The sequence below is a fragment of the Aegilops tauschii genome, chromosome 5 (assembly GCF_002575655.3).
Source record: "Aegilops tauschii subsp. strangulata cultivar AL8/78 chromosome 5, Aet v6.0, whole genome shotgun sequence".
NCBI lineage: Eukaryota > Viridiplantae > Streptophyta > Magnoliopsida > Poales > Poaceae > Aegilops > Aegilops tauschii.
In genome coordinates, this window is record NC_053039.3 from 32,549,294 (window position 1) to 32,574,619 (window position 25,326).

Here is a 25,326-nt window from a genome sequence, read left to right on the forward strand (position 1 = left end):
CGCCCGCGTGTTCCGCAACATGGCCGCCCCGCCTAAGGTTCTTCTCGACAACATCAAAAGGGAGGCATCGTCTTGGGTCGCCGCCGGAGCTAAGAAACTAGGGTCCATCATGTCGGGAGAGTGATTCTTCCCTGTATTGTTAAGGGGTGTTTGTAACACAGACTTTTTTCTCTCTTAATTAATATACGTGGCAAATCTTTTGCCCGTTTTAAAAAAACAAAGGTCGCTTTGAGCTATGGACTCGCAAAATATCAAAATATCTTGTTTATTTGGGATTTTTTTGCTTTTCATGTAAAACACACACCCCAAAAGCTCAAACAAAAGGGGCCAACATAATCTACCATTTCATAAACCACACAAATCCAACTCAAAATAGTAATAATAAATAAACTATGTGAATCAAGTAGGGGCTTGACACTGGCGGCTAGTGGATCGGAGAGCATCTCTCGCCGCCAACTACATCAACGACATGAAGTGTGAGGGGGGGGGGGGGGGGGGGGCGACTAGTTTGGAGCGGGGACAAACGATGGCAAGGTAGGTTGCACCTACGTCGACATGGAAACTCTAGGTCATCGATCTCGTTCGGGGCGAGAGAGAGAGAGAGAGAGAGAGAGAGAGAGAGAGAGAGAGAGAAATAGGTACACCTACGATGTAAAAAAAGTTCTAAAACTGGCATTACATATGCAGGTTTGTTTTTCATAAACTTGATCACAGTTCACACACACTTAATTTTGAAATGGGGAAATAACTATGCTTGAAAACGGAACGGATTTGGTCCAATAGTGCTCAAACGACATTCTATATTTTATACCTTTTCAGACGTAGATGTATGACAGATAACAGACAAACACATATTCAGTGTCAGATTTGGGTAACCATTAATACTCGCACGCATGAAGCACACATAAAAACATTATAAAGGTAGTAAAACAATCTAAATAAACCACTAGCAAGCCTATGTCCCATCTCATAGGTGAAGATGGCATGCACATAATTGCTAGTTAATGTTTACAGTTATATACCAATAAATCATATAACCATATTTTACAAGATCAGTTTATCCAGCTAAAAAATGATTATCTCATATTAGCAATATCATATCCTAACAATCGGATTCCGAATTGAAGTCGGATTCAGAACTAGATTATACTTGAACGTCAAAAAACTTTAATGGTACTCTGCCCCACTGGATTCGGAAATGGTTTTGGTCAAAAATATCAAAAATGCTATTGAGCTGACGTTCCATAGGAGTGGTTTTCTAGAGAACATTCTCCTGTGCGTCCGATTCCCGTGTGTGAATCTTAAAGCGACACACGTGCTAATCACTGTTCGGTCCCATGCACCCCCACTAAGCGGACGACTGAGCATATGACACTACGTGTTCGCTCCCCGTGTCAACCGAGGCAATGACGTGCACCTGTCTTAGCGCCCACCACCCTCTTTAAAATCACACTCGAATGACAAATTATGTATTTAGAGCATGGCAATTTCTAACAGTTTTAGCATGACAATCCCCATCTGCCCACTCCCTCCGTTCACGAATAACAGATGTTTTGTGCTCCCTCCGTTTCTATATATAAGGCCATTTAGAAATTTCTCCTGCAAAAGGAATCTCTCAATTTTTTTTTATCTCAAAGGGCTTATATTTAGGAATGAAGGGAGTATGTTTTAATATAAACTATATACAGACTAAAACAAATGAACAAATACATTAAAACATGTCTACATTTGGTTTGATTTGATTTAGAAATAGGTGACGGCGGGGGTAGCATTTTCCCGTCGGTTGGAGGCGTGGACTCGCGGGCGGCAGCTCGAAATATCTGGCTTGTTCCGTTTGGGAAAGGCCTCAAGAAAAGGGGCCTACGTAATCTACCGTCTGCTAGATTAAGCGAATCCAGCGGAGAGGCTCGCTCGACAGCGGCGGCCAGCAGATCAGCGTCGGACAGTGAGAGAGAGAGCGAGAGCGAGAGCGTCTCCCCCGCACCGCACGTGAGCAGCCACAGTTTTCCGAGGGGCGACAAACCGTGGACTCCGGTGCAGCAGCCGGTTTTGCTTTCCGCTTCCCCGAAATGGCGGGCGCCACGCCACACCCACACCGTGATCTCTATCCAGTTGCTGCTTTCTTTCTCCAGACTACAAGAAAAGAAGCAGCTCGGTGCCGAGGGCGACCACCGAAAGCGGCCCCATCGGACGGATCGAACCCACCGCCCCGGTTTCGTTCCTCCTCGCCCGTCCCGTCCCGTCGTGTCGCCTCCACCGTCAACCCACCGTCGAGCGGCACCTGGTTTTGCTCCCTCCGCCCTCGCTGACCTCCCGCATATATCCCCGCCTCTCCTGTTGCCTCTTCGTCCCCACCAGTTTGCTTGATTCATCCCTCCCTCCCTCCCTCCCTCCCTCTGCTACGATCCACCGCGTTTCTTTGCGTCTTCTGTAATCTTTTTGGAGTTGCCTACTGCCATGGGAGCGGGGATGGTGGAGCTCGGGCCCGGGATGGTGGAGGTGGGCGCGGCGGAGGCCGCGCAGACCGTGCCGCCGGCCAAGAGGAGGCGGGTGCTGGCCCTCAAGACCGCGGCGGCGGCGGCAGGAAGGAGGCCGCGGCGCGAGAGGAGGCCGTCCGCCATCCAGCGGCTCTTCCAGGCCTGCCGCGCCGTCTTCCGGGGCCCCGGCACCGTGCCCGCGCCCGCCGAGGTCGCCCTGCTCCGCGCCATGCTCGGTACGCCAACCAACCAAACCACCCCTCCTCTCAAACCTACTTAGCTACTAGTAGTACATGCACAATCACCCAATCAGGACCTTGAAAATTAATTTGGTGCATGCAGTGACCCGTTAAAAGTTCAAGTCTTGCTTTTTTGCATCCAAATTAGTTCTACATGTCTTGGATACCATATAACTAAGTTCAGAATTTGCTGAGTTTTTACTTGATAATTAGTGTCTACCATTGTGCTCTGCGTACTGAAGATGTTTAATTTTTGTTTTTTCTACAAAAAAATATGTTAAATTTGAGCATGCAAATGGAGACATAGTTGAAATGAAGTGGATTCGGAAATGGGAATGTCGTGTACTGCTTGAATTTTACCACAACTGAATATTGAATGCTGGCGGTGATATTTGCAGACAGAATGAGACCAGAGGACGTCGGCCTAAGCTCAGACATGCCCTTCTTCAGGAATAGAGATGCGCCGGCAACCGAAGGGACCCCGGCCATCACACACACCACCATATACAAATCTGAGAAATTTTCCGTAAGTGCAGCGTAAAAAACAGCGTGTTGATCGTATATATACCCAAGGGAATTACTAGTTGCTGACATTTCCTCCTTTTTGTTGCTTGGCAGATGGTTCTCTTCTTCTTGCCGACGAATGCGGTCATCCCTCTGCACAACCACCCCGGTATGACGGTGTTCAACAAGCTACTCATCGGATCGATGCACGCAAAGTCATATGACTGGGCTGATCCTGATGATCCGCCTAATGAGAGTGACGCTTCGTCAGCTGACGGTCAATGTGAGCTTCCCATACATTTCTACTACAATTGTCACCAGATCCCCTGCTTCTGCTCCCCAGTATATATGCCTGGCGACGCAAATGTGCTATAACGTTTAGACTTCCTTGCTTGCAGTGAGGCTGGCACAACTAGTCGTGGACGATGTTTTCACGGCGCCGTGCGACACGTCGGTCTTGTTCCCGACGGCGGGAGGCAACATGCACCGGTTCAGGGCCGTCGCGCCATCTGCGTTCCTTGACATCCTCGGCCCCCCTTACTCCATCGAAGAAGACCGAGACTGCACGTACTATACAGACATTCCTTACTCCGAGCATCACAGTAAGTTGCCAATTCTGATCTCAAAAATCTAATCTAGATACATTATGGAGATGGACTTGGTACTAGTTCTGAATTTCCACGGTGCGTGTAGCTTGCAACTGTAAACCAGCACAGAAAATGCTTGAGCTCATATCCTCTGCTATTTGGGGGTTTGGTCTGAGTGATCACAGTAAATACTTTATGCATCCTTTTTACCGACAGCATGCGAAAGAATTAACTAAGAAGTATGGTTAGGCATCAATAGCAAGTTGCAACATAGATATATATATGTTGCATCATCAAAACAGTAGTTTGCCTTGTAAGCAGCCCACTGAATGGAGAAAGTGGTCTTTTAGTTAAGTAACAACCTGGAGCTTTCAGGTAGCTTTGTTTATCATACACTCCTTAATTAATAGTGCAAGCAAGCACACGGTTTTGCGCCCCCCGTACGTGGGTTTGAGAAGCGCGGGATGTCGAAAGTCGAAACCACTTGTGCATAAAACCATGTTCTAAAGGGCACTAGGCAAGAGGCATCCACATTTTATAACAGTACTAAAGTAATGTAGCTTCACCCCAAAGATATTTAGGCTCCATTGGGTCTTGAACATTGGTCGGTAATCACGTGATCGTCGATGCTTCTGCTAACTAAATTTAATTACAGCTAGCTCATTGGACGCTTCTATAATCTGAAGGTTAACTAAATTTGCCTCCTCTTCTGCTGACAGTGACCAGCAATGAGCTCATCGGCAACGAGCAAGAAGGCCGGCGTCTCGCGTGGCTGAAAGAGGTCGAGATGCCGAGGGATCTGAAGATGTGCAGCGTCCGGTACGGCGGTCCACCGATCTCCGGCAGATGATCGACCCCCCGGCGGGCGCGGGTCCTTTGATCCTTTCCTTCCAGCCCTTTGCGACCGATGATGAGCTGTCAAGTGTCAACCCAACTCAGACCAGATGGTGTCAGAATCGTTGTTCACCTTGTGAATACAGCAGCAAGCTAGTTAGTTGAGCCATAAGAATAGGTCTCAGTTTGTGCATGATGTCTCAATCAGTTATGGCAGTCTACCATGTAAGAATGCTTGCTTGCTTGCTTTTGCAGCAGCTGTGTACGTGGACCTTGTCCAGGAGATCCCTTTGTTGATCTTTTTTCAATACATAGATCATCCATAGATTTCACTTGCTTAGCATCTGCATTCCCCACTTTTCTTCGTTTGAAATGTTTCATGCTCTGCCCAATTATTTATCAGGTTTGAGATTCTTAAATTTGTCCCCATGTCTCTCGTACTAATTTGTCATTCCTTCTTTTTCAGTTTCTTTTAGATATTAATAATATCATTCTTAGAATTTCCATACTGTATTTTCTGTTTCGAATTTTAAAATTTAACAATATGATTATTAAAGTTTTAGTCGCCATTTCTTTTGTCAAATTTGAGATTCTTAAATTCCTATTTCCCCATATGTGGCTAAACCAAGTAGTACAGTATTAGTTTTCCTAATAATATCACTTACAATTTCCCTATGCTTCCATTTTTCTAAATTGTACTACTTTGCCATTCTTTAAAAAAATAGTTTTTCTAATAATATCATTTACAATTTCCCTATTTTCTTGCTTTTTTTTTAAAATTGTACTACTTTGCCATTCTTTTTAAAAAAATAGTTTTTCTAATAATATCACTTACAATTTCCCTATTTTCTTGCGTTTGTTTTTTTAAATTAAAATTATATGCTTCTTTAAATTTAGTCGTCAAAATTCCAACTTCCCCATATATCTTGGAATATTTTTTATTCAGATTTTATATTTATATAATATGATCATAAGTTTTTAATATTCGCCTATGTTTTTCTTTTTTTTTCTTTGGGGGGGGGGGGTTTGATTTTCTCTATTCTTTTCTGACGTGTGATCATATCATTCGTGTATGTGGCTAAAACAACCCTTTTTGTATGCGCCATCATGTAAACAAAACCAAAACGATCTTATATGTATATATATATATATATATATATATATATATATATATATATATATATATATATATATATATATATTTTAACATCAGTACAAACACAAGCGTTCATATACACGTGCATACACTTACCCCTATGAACGTGCACACACACCCTATCCCTATGAGCATCTTCGAAAGACTGAGCAGGCATATCATCTTAAGATCTACGAAGTCACCGTAGGCGCCTCGTCGTCGACGGGAACGTTTCCTCCCACTAAATGCGCATCGCTGGAAATCCTGAAATAAACCCAGAAATAAATGCGAGCATCAGGATTTGAACCCTGGTGAACTGGGGATACCACAGTCCCTCTAGCCAACCACAGATTGATTCGCAATCTTATATGTGTATATTCGAACATACTCCCTCCGTTCAGTATTGCATCAATTTTTATAAAAGTCATGTATGTTTGACCAAGATTATAGAATAAAATATTAACATCGTAATATAAAATAAATAATGAATAAAAATATATTTTATGAATTTACATCATTTGATCCGTCATAACATGTATTTTATTAATTAAAAAACTTGGTCAGTTTAAGTTTGAGTTAAAGGAAAACGTGGTCAGTTTGAGTTTGACTTAAAGAAAAACTTATACACCTTTCTATTTTTGATGGCGTATAGGTTTTTTTAGAGAAAGATGCGCATAGATTAAGCCAAAGGGCTACGAGTCTCTCTACCCTTTTTTCTTGAGGGGATACTCAAGGAGTTAATATATTTTTCCCTTTGGAAACTAACAAGACAATGCAGCCCAAATTCAAGTGGGCTGAATCTCGCGTACATTTCAAAGCTATGGGCCATAATCAATTCGCCTACATGAAGAAGACAACGGAAGCCAAGACTAAAAGTTCCCTAAAATTGGCATGCCGTAGGAAAAACTACTCGAGGTGATGCTAAAACGGTAACAAACGGTGACTTCATAAATTTGAAGATGATATGCCGGCTCAGTCTTTCTGAGGTGCTCATAGGCGTAGGGTGTGCGTGTGTGCGTTCATAGGGGTGAGTGTATGCGCGTGTATATGAGTGCTTGCGTCTGTACTGTGTTAAAAAAATACATCAAGATATTATTTTATATATTTATTTATTTTCTAGGAATAAGAGATATTCAGCTGAGAATCATGTGGGTTACCAAGCTGATATTATTTTTGTCTCTAGGGAGTATATGTTCCTGCGCACCACAAATGTATTTAGCCAAGGTAAAAAGAAATCGGGAAAAAGATGTGTTCATATTTATGAGTCTATTAAGAGCTTACTTGATTGCTGAATTTATTATGCATATGATAGACATCCAAGCAGGTGGTACCTCAGAAGGACACCTTTCGATATTTAGGGTCAATGTTGCAGAAGGATGGATGTATTGATGAAGATATGAATCATCGCATCAAAGCCAGATGGATGAAGTGGCGCCAAACTTTTAGCATTCTATGTGACAAGAGAGTGCCACAAAAACTAAAAGGCAAGTTCTACAGAATGTCGGTTCAACCCGCAATGTTGTATGGCGCCAAGTGTTGGCCGACTAAAAGATGACATGTTCAACACTTAGGTGCGGTGGAGATGCGCATGTTGAGGTGGATGTGTGGCCACACGAGGAAGTATCGAGTCCGGAATGATGATATACGACATAGAGTTGGGGTATACCAATTGAAGAGAAGCTTGTCCAATATCGTCTGAGATGGTTTAGGCATATTCAGCGCAAGCCTCCAGAAGCTCCAGTGCACAGCGGACAGCTAAAGCGTGCGGGTAATATCGAGAGAGGTCGGGGTAGACCGAATTTGGCATGGGACGAGTCCGTAAAGAGAGATCTAAAGGACTGGAGTATCACCAAAGAACTAGCTATGAACATGGGTACGTGGAAGCTTGCTATCCATGTGTCAGAACCATGAGTTGATCACGAGATCTTATTGGTTTCACCTCTAGCCTATCCCAATTTATTGGGGACTAAAGGCTTCATTTTGTTGTTGAGATCGCAAACCCAATATTGTTCCATCCATTATAAGAAAAGGCACAAACTTATGAGAGTGGCAATAGAATGGACGAGCTCACCTGCTCCTGCTAGGTGGACCAATGGAACAATCATGCATGGGCACATGTATAAAGTGCGGGCGTAGAAATCAGGGAGGGATACCAGCAGCAAACAGTAGCATACCGAGACAATGCCGTTTAATATGTAAGACGGTAGAACATGCATACGTTTCGTAGTACAACATGCTATTTATTGTGAAAATTGAGTGGCATCTCATATTCGCTGTGCACAGTGACGGAGCCAGGTCCTAGGCAGCCCGGGCGCTGCCTGAGGCGTGAGATGCATTTCCTTTGGGTACTGTAGCGGTAATGTAGTGCTACGGTGCCCCAAAGGCTGCCTGAGAAGCTACTCTTTTCTACTGTTGATACTGGTTGTGCATGTTTCTAGACAGTGGCGAAGCTTGATGAAGATTCTTGAGGGTACTAATCAGAGTTATGGGGACGAAGAAAATAAGTTATGCACGAACTCTAAAAAATAATTGTTATTCAGACCTAATAATTCCGAGTAGTTTTCCTACAGTGGTTGGGGGGGGGGGGGGGGGGGGGGCATAGCCCCCTTTGGCTCCATGAAGCTCCGCCATTATTTCTAAAGATTGCAGTACTTTTTAGGTGCAACCAAATTAGGTTTAACGGCTTTTCAGACAAATCGGTTTGCATGATGTTCCCGTCTACATGTGGACCATGACAACACTCATTAAATGTTAACAATTCTTCGACTGTTTGGGTAGCTCAGAAGCTTGACTTGCTTGTATCTCGCAGAGGGCGGTGCTGCCTCATGCAAGAAAAACAATGGTAATCGTGTTTTAAATTTTGAAAAAGTTAGTGCAAATAAAGAACTGTTCATGAATTTCCCAAAAATGTTCATAGTTTAATAAAAATGTTTGTGAATCGGAAAAAATGTTCATGAATTCAAACAAGTTCATGTATTTGAAGAAATTGATCACACATTTGAAAATTGTTCGCAGATTCAAAAAATATTTGTGAATTCAGAATATGTTTGAGGTGAATTCAAACAATGTTCGTGATTTAAAAAATGTCCACGAATACGAAATCTGTTCACGGTAAATTCAAGAAATGTCCGTGAATTCAAAATATGCTGAAATATTGTAGGAAAATGTTTAAGTATTAAAAAAAAGTTTGTGAATTTGAGTATAGTTCATGAATTCAGAAATGTTTAAGTGTTCAGAAATTCAAGAAAATTTTCATATATTCAAAAAAATTGTTCACATATTCAAACATTGTTCACAGATTCAAAAATATATGCGAATCCGCAATATGTTCGCATTGAATTCAAATAATTTCCGCGAATATGAAATAAGCTTGTGGCGATTCAAAAACTGTTCATGAATTCAAAATATGTTCAAGTATCCTAGAAAAATGTTCATGTATTCAAAAAAATGTTCCCAAATTCGAATATTGTTCATGCATTCAAAAATGTTTGAGAATTGGAAATATGTTAGCAGAAATTTTTGAAAAACATTCACAAATTCGATAATTGTTCACAGTGAATTCAAAAATGTTCACGGCGGATTCAAAAAGTCCTCGCAAATTCAAAAAATGTTCACATATTCAAACAAGTTTTGCAAAATAAAAAATGTGAACATCTTCAAGAAATGTTCGCGGATTGAAGAAAATGTTCACGACTACAGAAAATGCTCACCAATTCAAAATATGTTGGGAGCAAATTTAAAAAAGTTTGCGAATGCAAAATATGTTCACGCATTCAAGAAAGTTGTTCACATATCCAAAAATAGAGTTTCGTGAATTGTAATATTATTCACCAATTCAAAAAAGTTCGCGAACGAAAAATATGTTCAACCATTCGAGAAAAATACTCAGGTATTGCTTGAACATATTGCAGTGGCAGCATGCTCACGTCATCCGAGAAGACGGAGCTGCTTCGCATGCTTGAACATATTTGCATGGTATTGCAAAGGCAGTATGCTCACGGCATGTTCAAGCATTTGAGAAAAATGCTCACGTACTTGCAAAGGCAGCATGCGCTTGAACTGGGCCGTGGGCACAAGACGGAGCTGGCCGACTGTGCCAGCATCACGCAAAACGGAGGTGTGGTAACAGAAGTCCAAACGGGAAGCGGGTCGAGCTATGGAGCTACTGTCCAAGAGATCAAGATGACAGCTACTTTTTTTTATTTTTGTAATATAGTTCATGAGTTTAGGAGCTCCAATGTGGATGCTCACAATCTAGCGAGGCCATGCTCTTGATTCACCGACTAATTTAATTTCATGAACATGACGTGAGCATACTGCCTTGAGCAATACTTATCACCGACTAATTTAATTTCAATGGCAACAAATGTACTATTGCTGCTCTTGATTCACCGACTAATTTAATTTCAATGGCAACAAATGTTATCCATTTCAATAACAACAGTCGTATCCATTTCACTAACCAAAATATCAGCGTCAGTAACACAACAATACCGATATCATTTATCAAAACCATATCAATTCATATGTGAAACTGGATATGCTATTTTGTTATTTTTATTTCACTTTGAATGCATATGAAATTATCGTTTCACTTATTTCAAGGAAAATTAAGTGAATCCAAATTTTTCAAAATTTATTTTTATTATTTAAATTGATTGGGGCATCAAAATTTAAACATGTTTAGAACATATCCAATACCGACTTTTTTTTCTTCTAAAGATCATGCCGCTAGATTTTGAGATTGACGAAGTTGAAGTCGCCACAGACGCCTTCGTAGTCGACGAGAATGTTCCCTCTCACTAAAAGCACATCGCCGGAAGGTCTGAAATAAATGCAGAAAAATGGAAGCACCAATGTCAATTCTCGGACTTGAACTCTGATGGGCAGTGGATACCAGTATCTTTACAACCATCCAACCACAGGTTGATTCGCTATAGGTGGGTTGTTAGATATACAACTGATGTGGACCTTCAGCTGCACGATTCATGGTACCGCCTACCGCGTGGTGGATGTTTGACCGTTACGTAGCAGTACCGTCATAGGGAGGGGACACCGGAATCCTCCATGCTACTCCTAGTTTGGTCCCGACGCAGGTGGTTTCCTTCTGCACCAATCCGTCCGAAACAGCGTCCACCGAAAGGCGTTGAACCGTCCCTGGATTCCCTCGCAGGCAGCTGGCGGTCTCTCTCGCGCCGTGGATCCATCGTCGTCGAGCCCATGGTTTTGCTCCTTCCCCACCTGCACAGTCGCATGCATAAATATCCTCGCCGCGCTCACCCTTGCTTCCCCCACCACCACCACCTTTCCCTCATCTCTTTCTTGCTTCCTACCTTCCGAGGCGTGCGCTGCAGGTGATACCCACCGATGGGCGCGGGGGCAGCGGGGCTGGATGTCGCGGGGGCCGTGCCCGCCAAGCGGAGGCGGGCGCTGGCGGCCAAGACCAGAGGTGGCAGGCCGCGGCAAGCGAGGAGGCGCGCGCAGCCGCAGCCGCCAACGGCGCTGCAGCGGCTCTTCCGGGCCTGCCGCGCCGTCTTCAAGGGGCCCGGCACCGTGCCCGCGCCCCCCGAGGTCGCTCTGCTCCGGGCCATGCTCGGTACGCACCCCTCGCTCCTCCTGTCCTCCATGTTCCGCGCGCTCAAATGCGGCGGGTCCGCAAACTGACTGACCGACTCAAGATGATGAATGATGTTGTGCTCCGGATTGACTGAATTCTGGTTATCTATCTTTTTTTTTTGAGAACATTCTGGTTATCTATCTGCAGACAGAATGAGGCCTGAGGACGTGGGCCTGAGCCCAGACAGGTTCATCAGGACCAGGGATAATGCGGCCCAAGGGAACCTAACCATCACACAGAGGATCATATACAAATCTGATAATTTTTCGGTAAGCCGAAAATATTAACATGTCTGATCTGAACTTTGTAGTGCACGCTAGCTGAAGTTTAAGTAAGAACGAATCGCTAGTAAGCTGCTCACTAGTAAGAAAAGGGGCTTTTACCCCGGTTCATAAGGGCCTTTAGTCCCGGTTCAGGAACCGTTACTAATGCCCTAGCCCTTTAGTCCCGGTTCTTACACGAACCGGGACTAAAGGCCGTCCACGTGGCCGGTGCGGGGAGCTCAGGCAGGAGGGCCTTTGGTCCCGGTTGGTGGCACCAACCGGGACCAATAGGCATCCACGCGTCAGCACCTGGCAGGAGCTGAGGTTTTTGTTTTTTTGAAGGGGGGGGGGGGGGGGGTTTGGGGTTTTGGGGGGTTAATTTAGGTTGTTATTAGGTAGCTATTAGAGAGAAGTGTCCTTTCTTATATCTCCGTGCTTGGTTTACCAACGCTACGTACTGCTATGCCTAAACATGGCTTAGATTGAAGCGAAGGCAACATGTGGTGCATGTCGAAAGTAATACTAATCCGGACTTGATCAAGTTTGGATTGTACTACTTTCGACACGCACCACATGCATGTTGCCTTCACTTCAATCCAATCCATGTTCATTTCACCCGCTGATATATAATAACTCTTCATGCACGCATCATGCATCATCATATATAATAACAAGTCCTACTAATCATCATCATACAACTTCTACTCGTTATTAATAACAAGTCATACGATCATCATCCTCACAGTCATCGAACCAACCCTACTTAATTGTTCTTAGCACATGATCATCAGTATTAGGTAGGACCGAAATATCCTCTTTAAGGTAAAATAGCATAAAACAATATAGACCCTGACTCTCCATTATGGAGAATGGAGATCATCCTGTCTCCAATTCTTGCGCCTCGCTTCCTTTTGCTTCCAAGAAGTTCCTTGCGACTGTCCATACATTTTTTTCATTCTTTGATTTGCATGTCTCCACTTCTTTTAGAAATCCGGTATGGACAGTTGAGATTCGTAGGATGACCTGGTTGTATATTCAAAACATCAAGCCTACCATTCTGATACATCAAATGAGGCACACAATCCTCTGGGATTATCTGTTGAAAAACATAGTAATAACTTCATAGTTAGCAATGATAATGCACTAGTTTTAGAACTATGCAAAATATGCACGGATGTCGTAATAGTAAGAAATCTTACCAGGGTATCTCCATAGTAGTTACCGTAGTTCAACACGTGCACTAGTGGCACGTATGGAGGACCATAATGATGAGGAGTTTGATTGTAGATATTGTAATTCTCAATATCAGTACAAAATCCGACCAGATGAGTTTTCTCCTTATAAGTTAACTCAGAGCCATCGGTGTAGTAGGTTCTGTCTACCATGTTTCGCACATTGTTTGAACAATCAAAATAAGCTGTCAATGAAAATAAGCTGTCAACTATTTTGAAATGAACAATATAAATTAGCTAATAACTATGTTTGAGAAACTCACATAGCGGTAGAATTGGAGGCGTATCAACAAGGACCCAAATGTCCATATTGTCTTGCTCGATGTCAGGATCACCAAGATCCATGGTGACAAGCATACCCTCATCAAAACCATACATCTTGCAAAATGCTTCCCAATTTTTGCAACCAAAATGGGTTACGCTCTCAGAATTATACAGCTTTACTTCAAAATCTATATCATGATGGGTCCTTAGGTGAATTTTCTTTGTTTCCATACTTTCATGGTCTTCAAAACCCATCCTCTCCAAGACGTAGCGTCTTGCATGGCATGGGATAAGCTAGCCGAATTGTAAAAGATGAAAAGTACACGTTGAAATAGTTGAAGTCGTGCTTAATTACGAAAAAATAACACTTGTCGTCGTTGCGTACCGTTTCAACATCGAACGTCTCCTCCAGCTTAATACTGAAGCGCCGATCTTCGTCCAGGTGAGGCCTGTCGCACTGACCTCGGTCGTCGTGGCACCAGTCGCACTCCCCCGGGAGACTTTCATCGTCCGAGTACGACATTTCCTATGTTCATATATAATTCAAATATTAAACATCTACAATTAAATATATGTACTAAAAAACCTAAGTTAGGTCATTATTATTCATCACGGGTTGACTATCGGTTTGTCGAGTCTTTTCTTGAAAACTCTCAGCTCACGTGGTGTATACATTCGATCGTTGGTGATGGTCGCTCCTCCCTTTGTCCCCGTGTGCATTACACCAAAATGTCTAGCTAGCACATGGGAACAAAGGAGAAGCGACCCCCACGACAACAGTCGGGATTCTTCGTCCTCTCATATATATATGGTGGAACTCTCCCTCACTGATTCCTCTCTGACATTTGCGACCGTCGGTGATGGTAGCTCCTCCTTTCGTTCTCGAGTGCATTACACCAAATTGTCTAGCACACGGGAACGAAGGAGAAGCTACCCCCACGACAACAGTCGGGATTCTTCGTCCTCTCATATATGGTGGAGACTCGACAGACTTACAGTCAACCCGAAATATCGTTTAATTCTCTTTCTAAAAGAGGATTTGGCTTGTCTCACCTCGATGTCGGAGGGGGCGGTGACGGGGACGACGGCGGGGATGATGGAGGGGCCGCGGGGGGGGGGGGGGGCTCCTAGATTTCTGCGAAAATAAAAACCCTATAAGCTATCAACTAATCATAGTGCTCTCCAATTTTAGCATTCAAAGTAGGATCGGAGTAGTTTTCCACTTTGAGCATTCAATAAGCAAAATCAAATCACAAAATAAAGTAGTATTCAAATTAGGATGCATTCAATTATAAGCAAAACTACATCATCTCCATGCGTCCGTACATCGCCGAATATTATCACTAATACACCTCGAATACTATCATACATATAGCATCGCTAGTACAGCTAGAACAGTAGCGCCCGACGGGTATCGGCGCGGGCGGTGAACACCCAAAGGGACGGAACCATCACAGGATCATAGCTCCAGTGAGATCCCTGAAGAACCTGTCAGGTATTGTCGAACCCGCCCTCCAACGCAACCATGTAGCGACGGACGTGCTGGTCCTCCTCGCTGACACGGTGATGTACCATCTCCGCGGTGTCCGGAAGCCTCGGCACCGTCACTGGCCCACGCGAGCGCCACCAAACAAGGATCGGGTCAACGACGGGCTGGTTCCTCACCAACCTACGCCCACCGGAAGGTAGCACCTCCCAAAACCAGCCCGGCGGAGCCCAGTCCCGGACATGGCCCCTCTGATCAAGCCGGCCTCCTCCGCCGAGTCGACGACGAGGATGCGGGATAGGCATCGTCGACGTCGATGCGGGAATAATTGATTTAACTAAAAAAACAAACTAGTTCTATTAATTTCCTTACTATAAATAGAATAAAGTAGTACTTACTACAAATAAACTAGCTAGTTTAACTAGTTCTATTATTTTTCTAACTAATTCTATTAAACACTTTCTAAGTAGTACTTACTAAAAGTTATCGGGGAGGGGGGTACATATATCGACAACGACATACCTGATAAAAAATAAGAAGAGGAAGAAGACGAAAAAAAAGAGGAGAAGAAGAAAGGAATAGAGGAGGAGATCGAAGAAAAAAAAGAAAAAAAGAGGAGAAGAAGAAGGAATAGAGGAGAAGAAGAAAAAATAGAATAATATATTATTCTATTTCTTCTTCTTCTCCTCTATTTCTTCTTCTTCTACTCTTTTTTTTCTTCTTTTTCATCTTCTTATTTATTTCTCCTCTACTTCCTCTCCTCTTCTTCTTCTTATTCTTCTTCTTCTTCTCCTTCTTCCTCTTCTTATTTTCCTTTTTTCTCTCCTTCTTTTTCTTCTAAATATGAACATACATAAATGACTTCTAAATATGAAAAATCTAAACTACACATCTAAATTAATACATCTAAATTACAACAACTAAATTAACTACACATCTAACTACACATCCAAATTAATACAACTAAATTACAAATCTAAATTAAACTACGTACAGTACTATAGCTAGGGGGCGCGGCGGCAGCGGCGGCGGCCATTACAGGGAGGAGGAGGAGGGGATCGGGGCGGCGCTCACAGGGTGGTGGAGGGCGACGGCGACCGCGGCGGGCCGGGGGCGGAGGGCGGCGACGGTGACGTATACGGGGCGACGGCTCGGGGGCGCGCGGCGGAGGCCGACGGCGACGGCGGCGGGGGGGCGGAGGACGACGGCGACGGGTGATGGCGTGGGATCGGGGGCACGGGCGACGACGACGACGACGGGGCAGCCTGGCGGCGTAGATCGAGCTCGCGGCGTCGTCGGGCGGGGGGACACTGGCGATGGAAATCAGAAAATTTCCAAAGTGCTACTTATATAGCAAAGGCTTTGGTCCCGGTTGGTGGCTCCAACCGGAACCAATACCCACCCTTTGGTCCCGGTTGGTGCCACCAACCGGGACTAAAGGCCTCTTTTCACCAGCGCAAAGGGCGGGAAGCAGAGGGCTTTGGTCCCGGTTGGTGGCACCAACCGGGACCAAAGGGGAGCATTGGTTCCGGTTGGAGCCACCAACCGGGACTAATGTGCTGGCGCGGTGCGGTGGGAAGTTTAGTCCCACCTCGCTAGCTGAGAGAGCTCAGCACCTGTTTATAAGCTGCGCTGCAGCTCAGGTGCTGAGCTCCTCTCTAATATGCAGGCATTATATATGCCTACCTTTGTCATTGCCATGTTGGGCCTATTGGGCCTGCGGGCCTGCATCCTGGCCCATGTGCAGATGGGTTTCTAGTCGTATGCAGGCTGTGTGGCCCATTAGGCGGCATTTTATGTTTTCCAGAATTTTTTTGTTTTTTAAATTATTTATTTTCTTTTGATTTTTGCTTTATTTTTTTATTCTTTTTGCTTTTAGCTCAGAATAATTATAAACTTTCTGTTAATCCATTAGTTTCCAAATTTGAATAGTTTAAATTTCATCCGGAAACTCGTGTGTTACAAAGGGATTTCATTTTTTAATCCTAATTTGAACTCCTGACTTTTTGTGTGTTCAAAATGCACCATTCAAAGCCACATCATCATTTTTCAATCCTTTCCGACTTCATTTGTTATTTTTCATGCATTTACTAATTATTTTGAACTATAAGACCCTAAAATTGAAAAGCATTTCAAATGAACTCTGAAAAGGTTGAAAGTTGGCATGATATCATTATTTCATCCACATAGCATGTGCAAGAAAGTTGAGAGGGTTACGGCAAAAACTGGATGCACTTCGTGTACAAAACGGACAATCTCTTTCAAAGTATCAGGATTTCATCCAGAAACTCGTCTGTTACAAAGGGATTTCATTTTTTAAACCTTATTTGAACTCCTGACTTTTTGTGTGTTCAAAATGCACCATTCAAAGCCACATCATCATTTTTCAATCCTTTCTGACTTCATTTGTTATTTTTCATGCATTTACTAATTATTTTGAGCTATAAGACCCTAAAATTGAAAAGCATTTCAATTGAACTCTGAAAAGGTTGAAAGTTGGCATGATATCATCATTTCATCCACATAGCATGTGCAAGAAAGTTCAGAGGGTTACGGCAAAAACTGGATGCACTTCGTGTACAAAACGGACAATCTCTTTCAAAGTATCAGGATTTCATCCGGAAACTCGTCTGTTACAAAGGGATTTCATTTTTTAAAACTTATTTGAACTCCTGACTTTTTGTGTGTTCAAAATGCACCATTCAAAGCCACATCATCATTTTTCAATCCTTTCTGACTTCATTTGTTATTTTTCATGCATTTACTAATTATTTTGAGCTATAAGACCCTAAAATTGAAAAGCATTTCAAATGAACTCTGAAAAGGTTGAAAGTTGGCATGATATCATCATTTCATCCACATAGCATGTGCAAGAAAGTTGAGAGGGTTACGGCAAAAACTGGATGCACTTCGTGTACAAAACGGACAATCTCTTTCAAAGTATCAGGATTTCATCCGGAAACTCGTCTGTTACAAAGGGATTTCATTTTTTAAAACTTATTTGAACTCCTGACTTTTTGTGTGTTCAAAATGCACCATTCAAAGCCACATCATCATTTGTCAATCCTTTCTGACTTCATTTGTTATTTTTCATGCATTTACTAATTATTTTGAGCTATAAGACCCTAAAATTGAAAAACATTTCAAATGAACTCTGAAAAGGTTTTCTTTCTACTTACAACAAAAAACTTATTTATTTTATTTCTAATTACTTATGTATTTTACTTTAATTATTTTATTTTTATTTATTTTGCTGCTGCTATTTTTATTTATTTTACTTGCTGCTATTTTTACTTAATTAATTAAGGTTTATTTATTGTAGTTACTATAGTTTATTTTATTTTATTTTATTAAGGTTTATTTAGATTTATTTATTTTATTAAGGTTTATTTATTTTATAAATATAAAAAATGAACATAGATGCATTTATAGAGAAAATTCAACCTATTTTCACTTTAATAGAAGCTCAACAAGGCATAGAGGGACGGGCTTATAAACTGGTGTGAGCGCCCTTCGGTTGGCAAGGTGGGACTAAACACTGGCCGCAACTAGGACCAGCCCTTTAGTCCCGGTTTGTGGTATGAACCGGGACTAAAGGGTGGTGGGCCAGGAGCGTGGCCCATTGATCCCGGTTTGTACCACGAACCGGGACCAATGCCCACGAGGCCCCGGCCGGCCCCCTGGGCTCACGAACCGGGACCAATGCTCACATTAGTCCCGGTTCGTGACTGAACCGGGGCTAATGTGAAAACTGCCCTGTGATCTAAGCCCTGTTTTCTACTAGTGTCACCCGTTTCTTCTTCTTGCTTGGCAGATGGTCATGTTTTTTCTGCCGCAGAATGCCGTGATCCCTCTACACAATCACCCCGGGATGACGGTGTTCAGCAAGCCGCTCATCGGATCGATTCATGTAAAGTCGTATGACTGGGCTGATCCCGATGATCAAGCCGCTTTACCGCCCAACCATCAACGTGAGCTTCCGAGCAGTTCTACCTAGTACAATTTCCCTGCTAATTTGCCAGTATCCAATAGCATGCATATATAGCAAATGCGCTATAACGTTGGGGCTTGATGAATTGCTTGCAGTGAGATTGGCGGAGCTGGTTGTGGACGATGTTTTCACGGCGCCGTGCAACACGTCGGTCCTCTACCCGACGGCAGGAGGCAACATGCACCGTTTCACAGCCATCGCGCCGTGCGCCATCCTTGACATCCTTGGTCCCCCTTACTCCATCGAAGAGGACCGAGATTGCACCTACTACACGGATGTTCCCTACTCCTCCCAGCATCCTAGTAAGTTGAAAGTTGTTGCCAATCTTGATCTTAGAAGTCTAAGCTAGATAATCTACTAGTTCTGAATTTACAATGCAACTGTTAACGGTCACTGGAAATGCATGAGCTCACATTCTCGCTTCTTTTGGGGCCTGATTTGAGCGATGATAGTACATGCTTGACGTGTCCTTTTTTTCCGACATAGATACTATGTTTTGCACCATCAAAAACAGTAGTTTGCCTCGTGAGCAGCCCACTGAATGGAGAGAGAGGTCTGTTAGTTAAGTAACAACCTGCAGCCTGAAGGTATCTTTGTTTATGGTACACACTCCATTTGCATCCTATGCACATGATTAATTCTCTTAATTAATAGGGTTAGCACACGGTTTTAAGCCCCCGCGGGTTTTAGAAGCGCAGAATGTCGAAACCACTTGTACATAAACCATGTTCTGAATGACATTAGCCGTCCATGTTGTGGAACAGTATTAGAGTAATGTTGCTAGCTTCACCCCCAAAGAAATTTAGGGCTCCTTCGAGGCCTGAACATTGGTCGGTAATCATCGTGATGACCGATGACGCTTCTGCTAATTTAATATGTTTACAGCTAGCTCGTCACACTGGTGTAACCCAAGGCTAACTGATTTGTCTCCTCTTCTACTGACAGTGACCTGCAATGAACAAGAAGGGCGACGCCTCGCGTGGCTGAAAGAGGTCGAGATGCCGAGGGATCTGAAGATGCACACCGTCCGGTACAGCGGCCCGCCGATCTCCGACAGGTGATTAAGCCCTGTTCGGCGCCGTTCTTTCCAGCACTTCACAACAGATGATGAGCAACTCAAACAACTCAAACAAGATGATGTTAGAATCGTTTGCCGTGTGAATATAGCAGCAAAGCTAGCTAGTTCAACCGTGAGCATAGGTTTCAGTTTGTGCATGATGTCTCAGAGAGTGGTGGCAATTTATCATGTAAGAGTGCTTACCTGCTTTTGCAGCAGCTGTGTGTGTGGACCTTGTCCAGATCCTTTGTTGATCTTTGTCAATGCATAGATCATCCATAGATTATTTTTTGGTCTGCAAGCGCCCGTATAAGCACCCAACAATGGAGATGTCCTATATTACACCTATGTATACTAGTAGAATGCCGTGCGTCGCTACGGGCTACAATGCATATACTTGAGGAAACATTTCTGGTCTGAACTCTTAATCCAATTATGCCCCTCAATCTAGTCTATTACACCTACTGCTTTTTTTAAATGCACTCTGTGTTATATTGGTTGTTGGTATATCATGGAGAAAAAGATTGAGCTACAAAATAAAATTCACTAATTATACATGCATGACCTTGTTATCAAGAATGATTGCTTACATAATTTTTGAAACGTGTATTGCCACACATATCCATTAAAAAATATTTATATTAACAAAAATCTAATAGTTTGCACAATTCATGAATGTATGTGGTTAATATGTAGTTGTGAAAGAAAGAAAAAAGGTCTATGGGAAGTCATTTACTAATGACATCACATAACTGATCTTTTGATTTCTTTGGGATAAAATGCAAGATCTAACAATGCAAATCAATAATACATGCATACTCTCCTCTTGTAAATATCTTCTGCAATACGATCTACAACCTAGATACTAGTGAATATTTTCTGCCATACGATCTACAATCTAACAATGCACTCTGTGTTATATTGGTTGTTGGTATATCATGGAGAAAAAGATTGAGCTACAAAATAAAATGCACTAATTATACATGCATGACCTTGTTATCAAGAATGATTGCTTACATAATTTTTGAACATGTATTCACTAGTAGAAAACAGAGCTTTGGTTCGGGCCTGGCCAGCCCATTAGTCCCGGTTCAGTCACGAACCGGGACTCATGGGGGAATTCGTCCCGGTTCGTGAGCCTAGGGGGCCGGCCGGGGCCTCGTGGGCATTGGTCCCGGTTTGTATGGACCCATTTGTCCCGGTTCTAGGCACGAACCGGGACCAATGTCCTCGCTCCTGGCCCACAATCATTGGTCCCGGTTCGTGGCTCGAACCGGGACAGAAGGCAGGGCTTTAGTCCCGGTTTCTACCACGATCCGGGACAAATGAGTTGCCTATATATGTTGTTCAATTTGAACTATGTATGTACTTTGGTTTTAATGTGATGATGAACTACTATTGATTTGGTCACTTATCTATCCATGTGAACCTGTAATGATTTTTGACACACATAGTTATATATAATGCACGCACTTGAACCGGCAATGGATGTACGGTGACAGACACACATAATTATGTTTCTCGAAGTGGCTGAGGCGAAACCTCTCAACTTTTTAGCACATGCTATGTGGGTAAATGATGATACCATGCCAACTTTGAATGGTGCATTTTAAACACACAAAAAGTCTGGAGTTCAAATAAGTTAAAAAAATGAAATCCCTTTGTAACAGATGAGTTTCCGTATGAAACCCTGATACTTCGAAAGAGATTGTCCATTTTGTACACGAAGTGCATCTAGTTTTTTCCGTAACCCTCTCAACTTTTTAGCACATGCTATGTGGGTGAAATGATGATACCATGCCAAATTTCAACCTTTTCAGAGTTCATTTGAAATGCTTTTGAATTTCAGGGTCTTATAGCTCAAAAAAATCAGTAAATGCATGAAAAATAACAAATGAAGTCAGAAAGGGTTGAAAATTGATGATGTGGCTTTGAATGGTGCATTTTGAACACACAAAAAGTCTGGAGTTCAAATAAGTTAAAAAAATGAAATCCCTTTGTAACAGATGAGTTTCCGTATGAAACTCTGATACTTCGAAAGAGATTGTCCATTTTGTACACGAAGTGCATCTAGTTTTTTCCGTAACCCTCTCAACTTGTTAGCACATGCTATGTGGGTGAAATGATGATACCATGCCAAATTTCAACCTTTTCAGAGTTCATTTGAAATGTTTTTGAATTTCAGGGTCTTATAGCTCAAAAAATCAGTAAATGCATGAAAATAACAAATGAAGTCAGAAAGGGTTGAAAATTGATGATGTGGCTTTGAATGGTGCATTTTGAATACACAAAAAGTCTGGAGTTTAAATAAGTTTAAAAAAATGAAATCCCTTTATAACAGATGAGTTTCCGTATGAAACCCTGATACTTCGAAAGAGATTGTCCATTTTGTACACGAAGTGCATCTAGTTTTTGCCGTAACCCTCTCAACTTGTTAGCACATGCTATGTGGGTGAAATGATGATACCATGCCAACTTTCAAACTTTTCAGAGTTCATTTGAAATGCTTTTGAATTTCAGGGTCTTATAGCTCAAAAAATCAGTAAATGCATGAAAAATAACAAATGAAGTGAGAAAGGGTTGAAAATTGATAATGTGCCTTTGAATGGTGCATTTTGAACACACAAAAAGTCTGGAGTTCAAATAAGTTTAAAACAATGAAATCCCTTTGTAACAGATGAGTTTTCGTATGAAACCCTGATCAACTAAAAAGCCACATCATTTAGCTCAAAAATAATCAATTAAAGTATTTTGTTATGATCAACTAAAACAAAACTATAATATTCTTTAATAGCAAACAGAAAAATATATAAGCTTTTATAAACCTCTAATAGCAAAAGGAATCAACTAAAAAGCTTTTATAAACCTCTAGTATTTTTAAAACTAAAATTATATAAAATTCATGCCACTGAAATTATCAAAGTATTTTCTGTTCAAAGCATGAAAAGCAGAAAGAAACAAAATAAACTTTAATAAATATGTAGAAACAAAATAAAATAAATTAAAATTTCATAAAATAAATAAGTAGAAACAAAATAAAATAAAATAAAATAAACTTTAATAAAATAAATAAGTAGAAACAAAATAAACTTTATAAAAGTAAAATAAATAAACTTTAATAAAATAAATAAAAATAGCAACAGTAAGTTTTTTGTTGTAAGTAGAAACAAAATAAAATAAATAAAGCAACAAAATAAAAAATAAAAAAGTGCCACCTACTAGGCCACCACGGCCTGAATACGACTAGAAACCCAACCATGGGCCAGGATTCAGGCCCGCAGGAGGCCCAGTAGGCCCACAAGCACATCGTGACAAATTAGGCCCGAAAGCCTGCAGTTGAGAGGAGCTCGAGAGGGTTGGCGCAACAGCGCTTATAAACAACTCTCGAGCTCTCTCAACTAGCGAGGTGGGACTAAACTTTTGGCCGCGACGCGGGCAGCACAGGGCCTTTGGTCCCGGTTGGTGCCACCAACCGGGACTAAAGTGGTGCATTGGTACCGGTTCGCGGCACCAACCGGGACCAATGCCCCCCCTTTAGTCCCGGTTAGTGCCACCAACCGGGACCAAAGGCCTCTGCTTCCCGCCCTTTGGGCTGCTGAAAAGAGACCTTTAGTCCCAGTTGGTGCCAGCAACAGGGACTAAAGGAGGGCATTGGTCCCGGTTGGTGCCACGAACCGGGACCAAAGCTCTGGGTATATAAGTAGCCCTTAGGAATTTTGCAGAGTTCATCACGAGTTGCCCCTGACGACGCCGAGCACATCGACGCCGCCAGGCTGTCCCGACGCTGTCCGCTGTCACCGCAGCTCTCGTCGCCGTCTCCGTCGCCCACGCCGTCGCCCGCGCCCCTGCCCCGGCCCGCCCCTGCCATCGTCGTTGCTCTCGTTGCCGTCGCCGTCGCCCCTGCCCCTGCCCCGGCCCGTCGTCGCTCGCGCTCCTGCCCCGGCCCGCCCTCGCCGTTGCCGTTGCTCTCGTCGCTGTCGCCGTCACCCGCGCCCCTGCCCCGGCCCGCCCCCATCGTCGTCGTCGCCCCTGCCCCGAGACCGCGGCTCTGCAATTAAAAGTTAAATTTTTAGATTATATGTCTTGTTTTTTTTCAGCTTTTTTGTTCATATATATGATGATTTGTTTTTTGCTTTTTTATAAAAATGTATATATGTATGTATGTTCTCTGTGTATATATGTTCATATATGCAAAAGTTAGATTTTTAGAAAAGTTTTATCTATATATGTTCTCTGATTTAGTACATTTTAGGTTAGTTTCATTTTTAGAAAAGTTTTATATATTTAGGAAGAAGGAAGAGTAGGAAGAAGGAAGAAGAAGAAAAAGTTCTATATATGCAAAAGTTACATTTTAAGAAAAGTTTTATGCAAAAGTTACATTTTAAGAAAGGAAGAAGAAGAAAAGAATGAGAGGAAAAAGGAAAATAAGAAGAGGAAGAAAGGAGAGGAAGAGGAGAGGAAGAAGAGGAGAAATAAATAAGAAGAGGAAAAAAGAAGAAAAAGAAGAGGAGAAGAAGAAGAAAAAATAGAAAATCTATTTTTTCTTCTTCTTTTCTTTCTTCGATCTTCTCTTCTATTCCTTTCTTCTTCTCCTCTTTTTATTTCTTCTTCGTCTTCTTATTTTTTATCGGGTATGTCGTTGTCGATATACCCTGTCCCGATAACTTCAACACGAGGGGGGGTCGATATACCCCCTCCCCGATAACATTATTTTCCCATGTATGTATGTCGTCGTTGTCGATATAACCCCCTCCCGGATAACTTCGACATGAGGGGCGGTCGATATATATACCCCCTCTCGACCGTGATAACTTATACCACGGGAGCACCCCCCGGCCCTCTCGCTCGACCAAAACTCTCGAGGACACCCAAACCCTAGAAAAAAACGATGTCGGTCTCCTACTCCCTCCCGCCGCGCCCCTACCCGACAAACTCTGTCGAGGCCACCCCAAACCCTTGAAGCGTTGTCGAGGCCACCCCAAACCCTAGAGAAGCAGCCTCGAGGCCACTAATTATGATTCCTTATTGTGATTAGCTAGCTAGTTCTACGTTTGCCACTAATATATCCATCTGTCATGTTTGAATAATAATTGCCATGTTGTAAATATTTGCAGAAACTATGGAGCACCCCCGAGACGAAGCAACAGAAGCGGTGTTGGGGGACATAATCGCAAAAGGAAGTGATGCCATCTTGTCGTTTCTCAACGACACTGATGGTCTGGAAGGACAGGGTGAAGAAGCAGGCTATGATTATGATGGCTCTAGTGACCCAATGCCGGTGCAAGAAGGAGACCGTGATGACGGCTCCGGTGACCGAACCGAGTCCGGCCAGGTATATATATTAGTTAAGCCTATGCTGACTAGCTAATTGATGCATTCATTGTTTTGGTATGTACACATATTAATTAACTCTCGTCTTTCTTATTTTTTCTAGCCCTCCGGATCGAGCATAACTTCGGTAAAGAGACGAGGCCCGAAGAAAAAGTTGCGCTCGAATGAAAGGTTTGAGATCACAGCAATCGCGCGCGATGGCATGCCGATTGAACGCATCCGGACAAAGGAAGCATTTGCTTCTCAGTGCGGGGTTCTTGTTAGGGACAAGATCCCGATCAGCATCCACCAATGGTTTAAGCCTAAGAA

The 25,326-nt window shown here is 42.7% G+C and overlaps 2 protein-coding genes across 3 annotated transcripts; both read left to right on the forward strand.

Moving 5' to 3' along the window:
- Window positions 1-1,916: 1,916 nt before the first annotated feature.
- Window positions 1,917-4,981, forward strand: LOC109780421 (plant cysteine oxidase 2). Its single transcript, XM_020339007.4, has 5 exons — window positions 1,917-2,713; window positions 3,115-3,242; window positions 3,335-3,503; window positions 3,619-3,822; window positions 4,527-4,981. Exons 1-5 carry the CDS (start codon window positions 2,458-2,460, stop codon window positions 4,655-4,657), a joined length of 888 nt encoding a protein of 295 aa, XP_020194596.1. The 5' UTR covers window positions 1,917-2,457; the 3' UTR covers window positions 4,658-4,981.
- A 6,086-nt stretch (window positions 4,982-11,067) lies between these two features.
- LOC109780402 (plant cysteine oxidase 2) lies at window positions 11,068-19,972 on the forward strand. Of its 2 annotated transcripts, none has more exons than XM_020338986.3 (5): window positions 11,068-11,372; window positions 11,541-11,662; window positions 18,453-18,609; window positions 18,725-18,931; window positions 19,575-19,972. In XM_020338986.3, the coding sequence occupies exons 1-5, from the start codon at window positions 11,144-11,146 to the stop codon at window positions 19,688-19,690; spliced, it is 831 nt and encodes a 276-aa protein (XP_020194575.1). In that variant the 5' UTR covers window positions 11,068-11,143; the 3' UTR covers window positions 19,691-19,972. The 2 variants fall into 2 exon arrangements, with proteins under 2 accessions (XP_020194575.1, XP_040244661.1); XM_040388727.2 differs by having other exon boundaries at window positions 18,477-18,609.
- The last annotated feature ends 5,354 nt before the right edge of the window (window positions 19,973-25,326 follow it).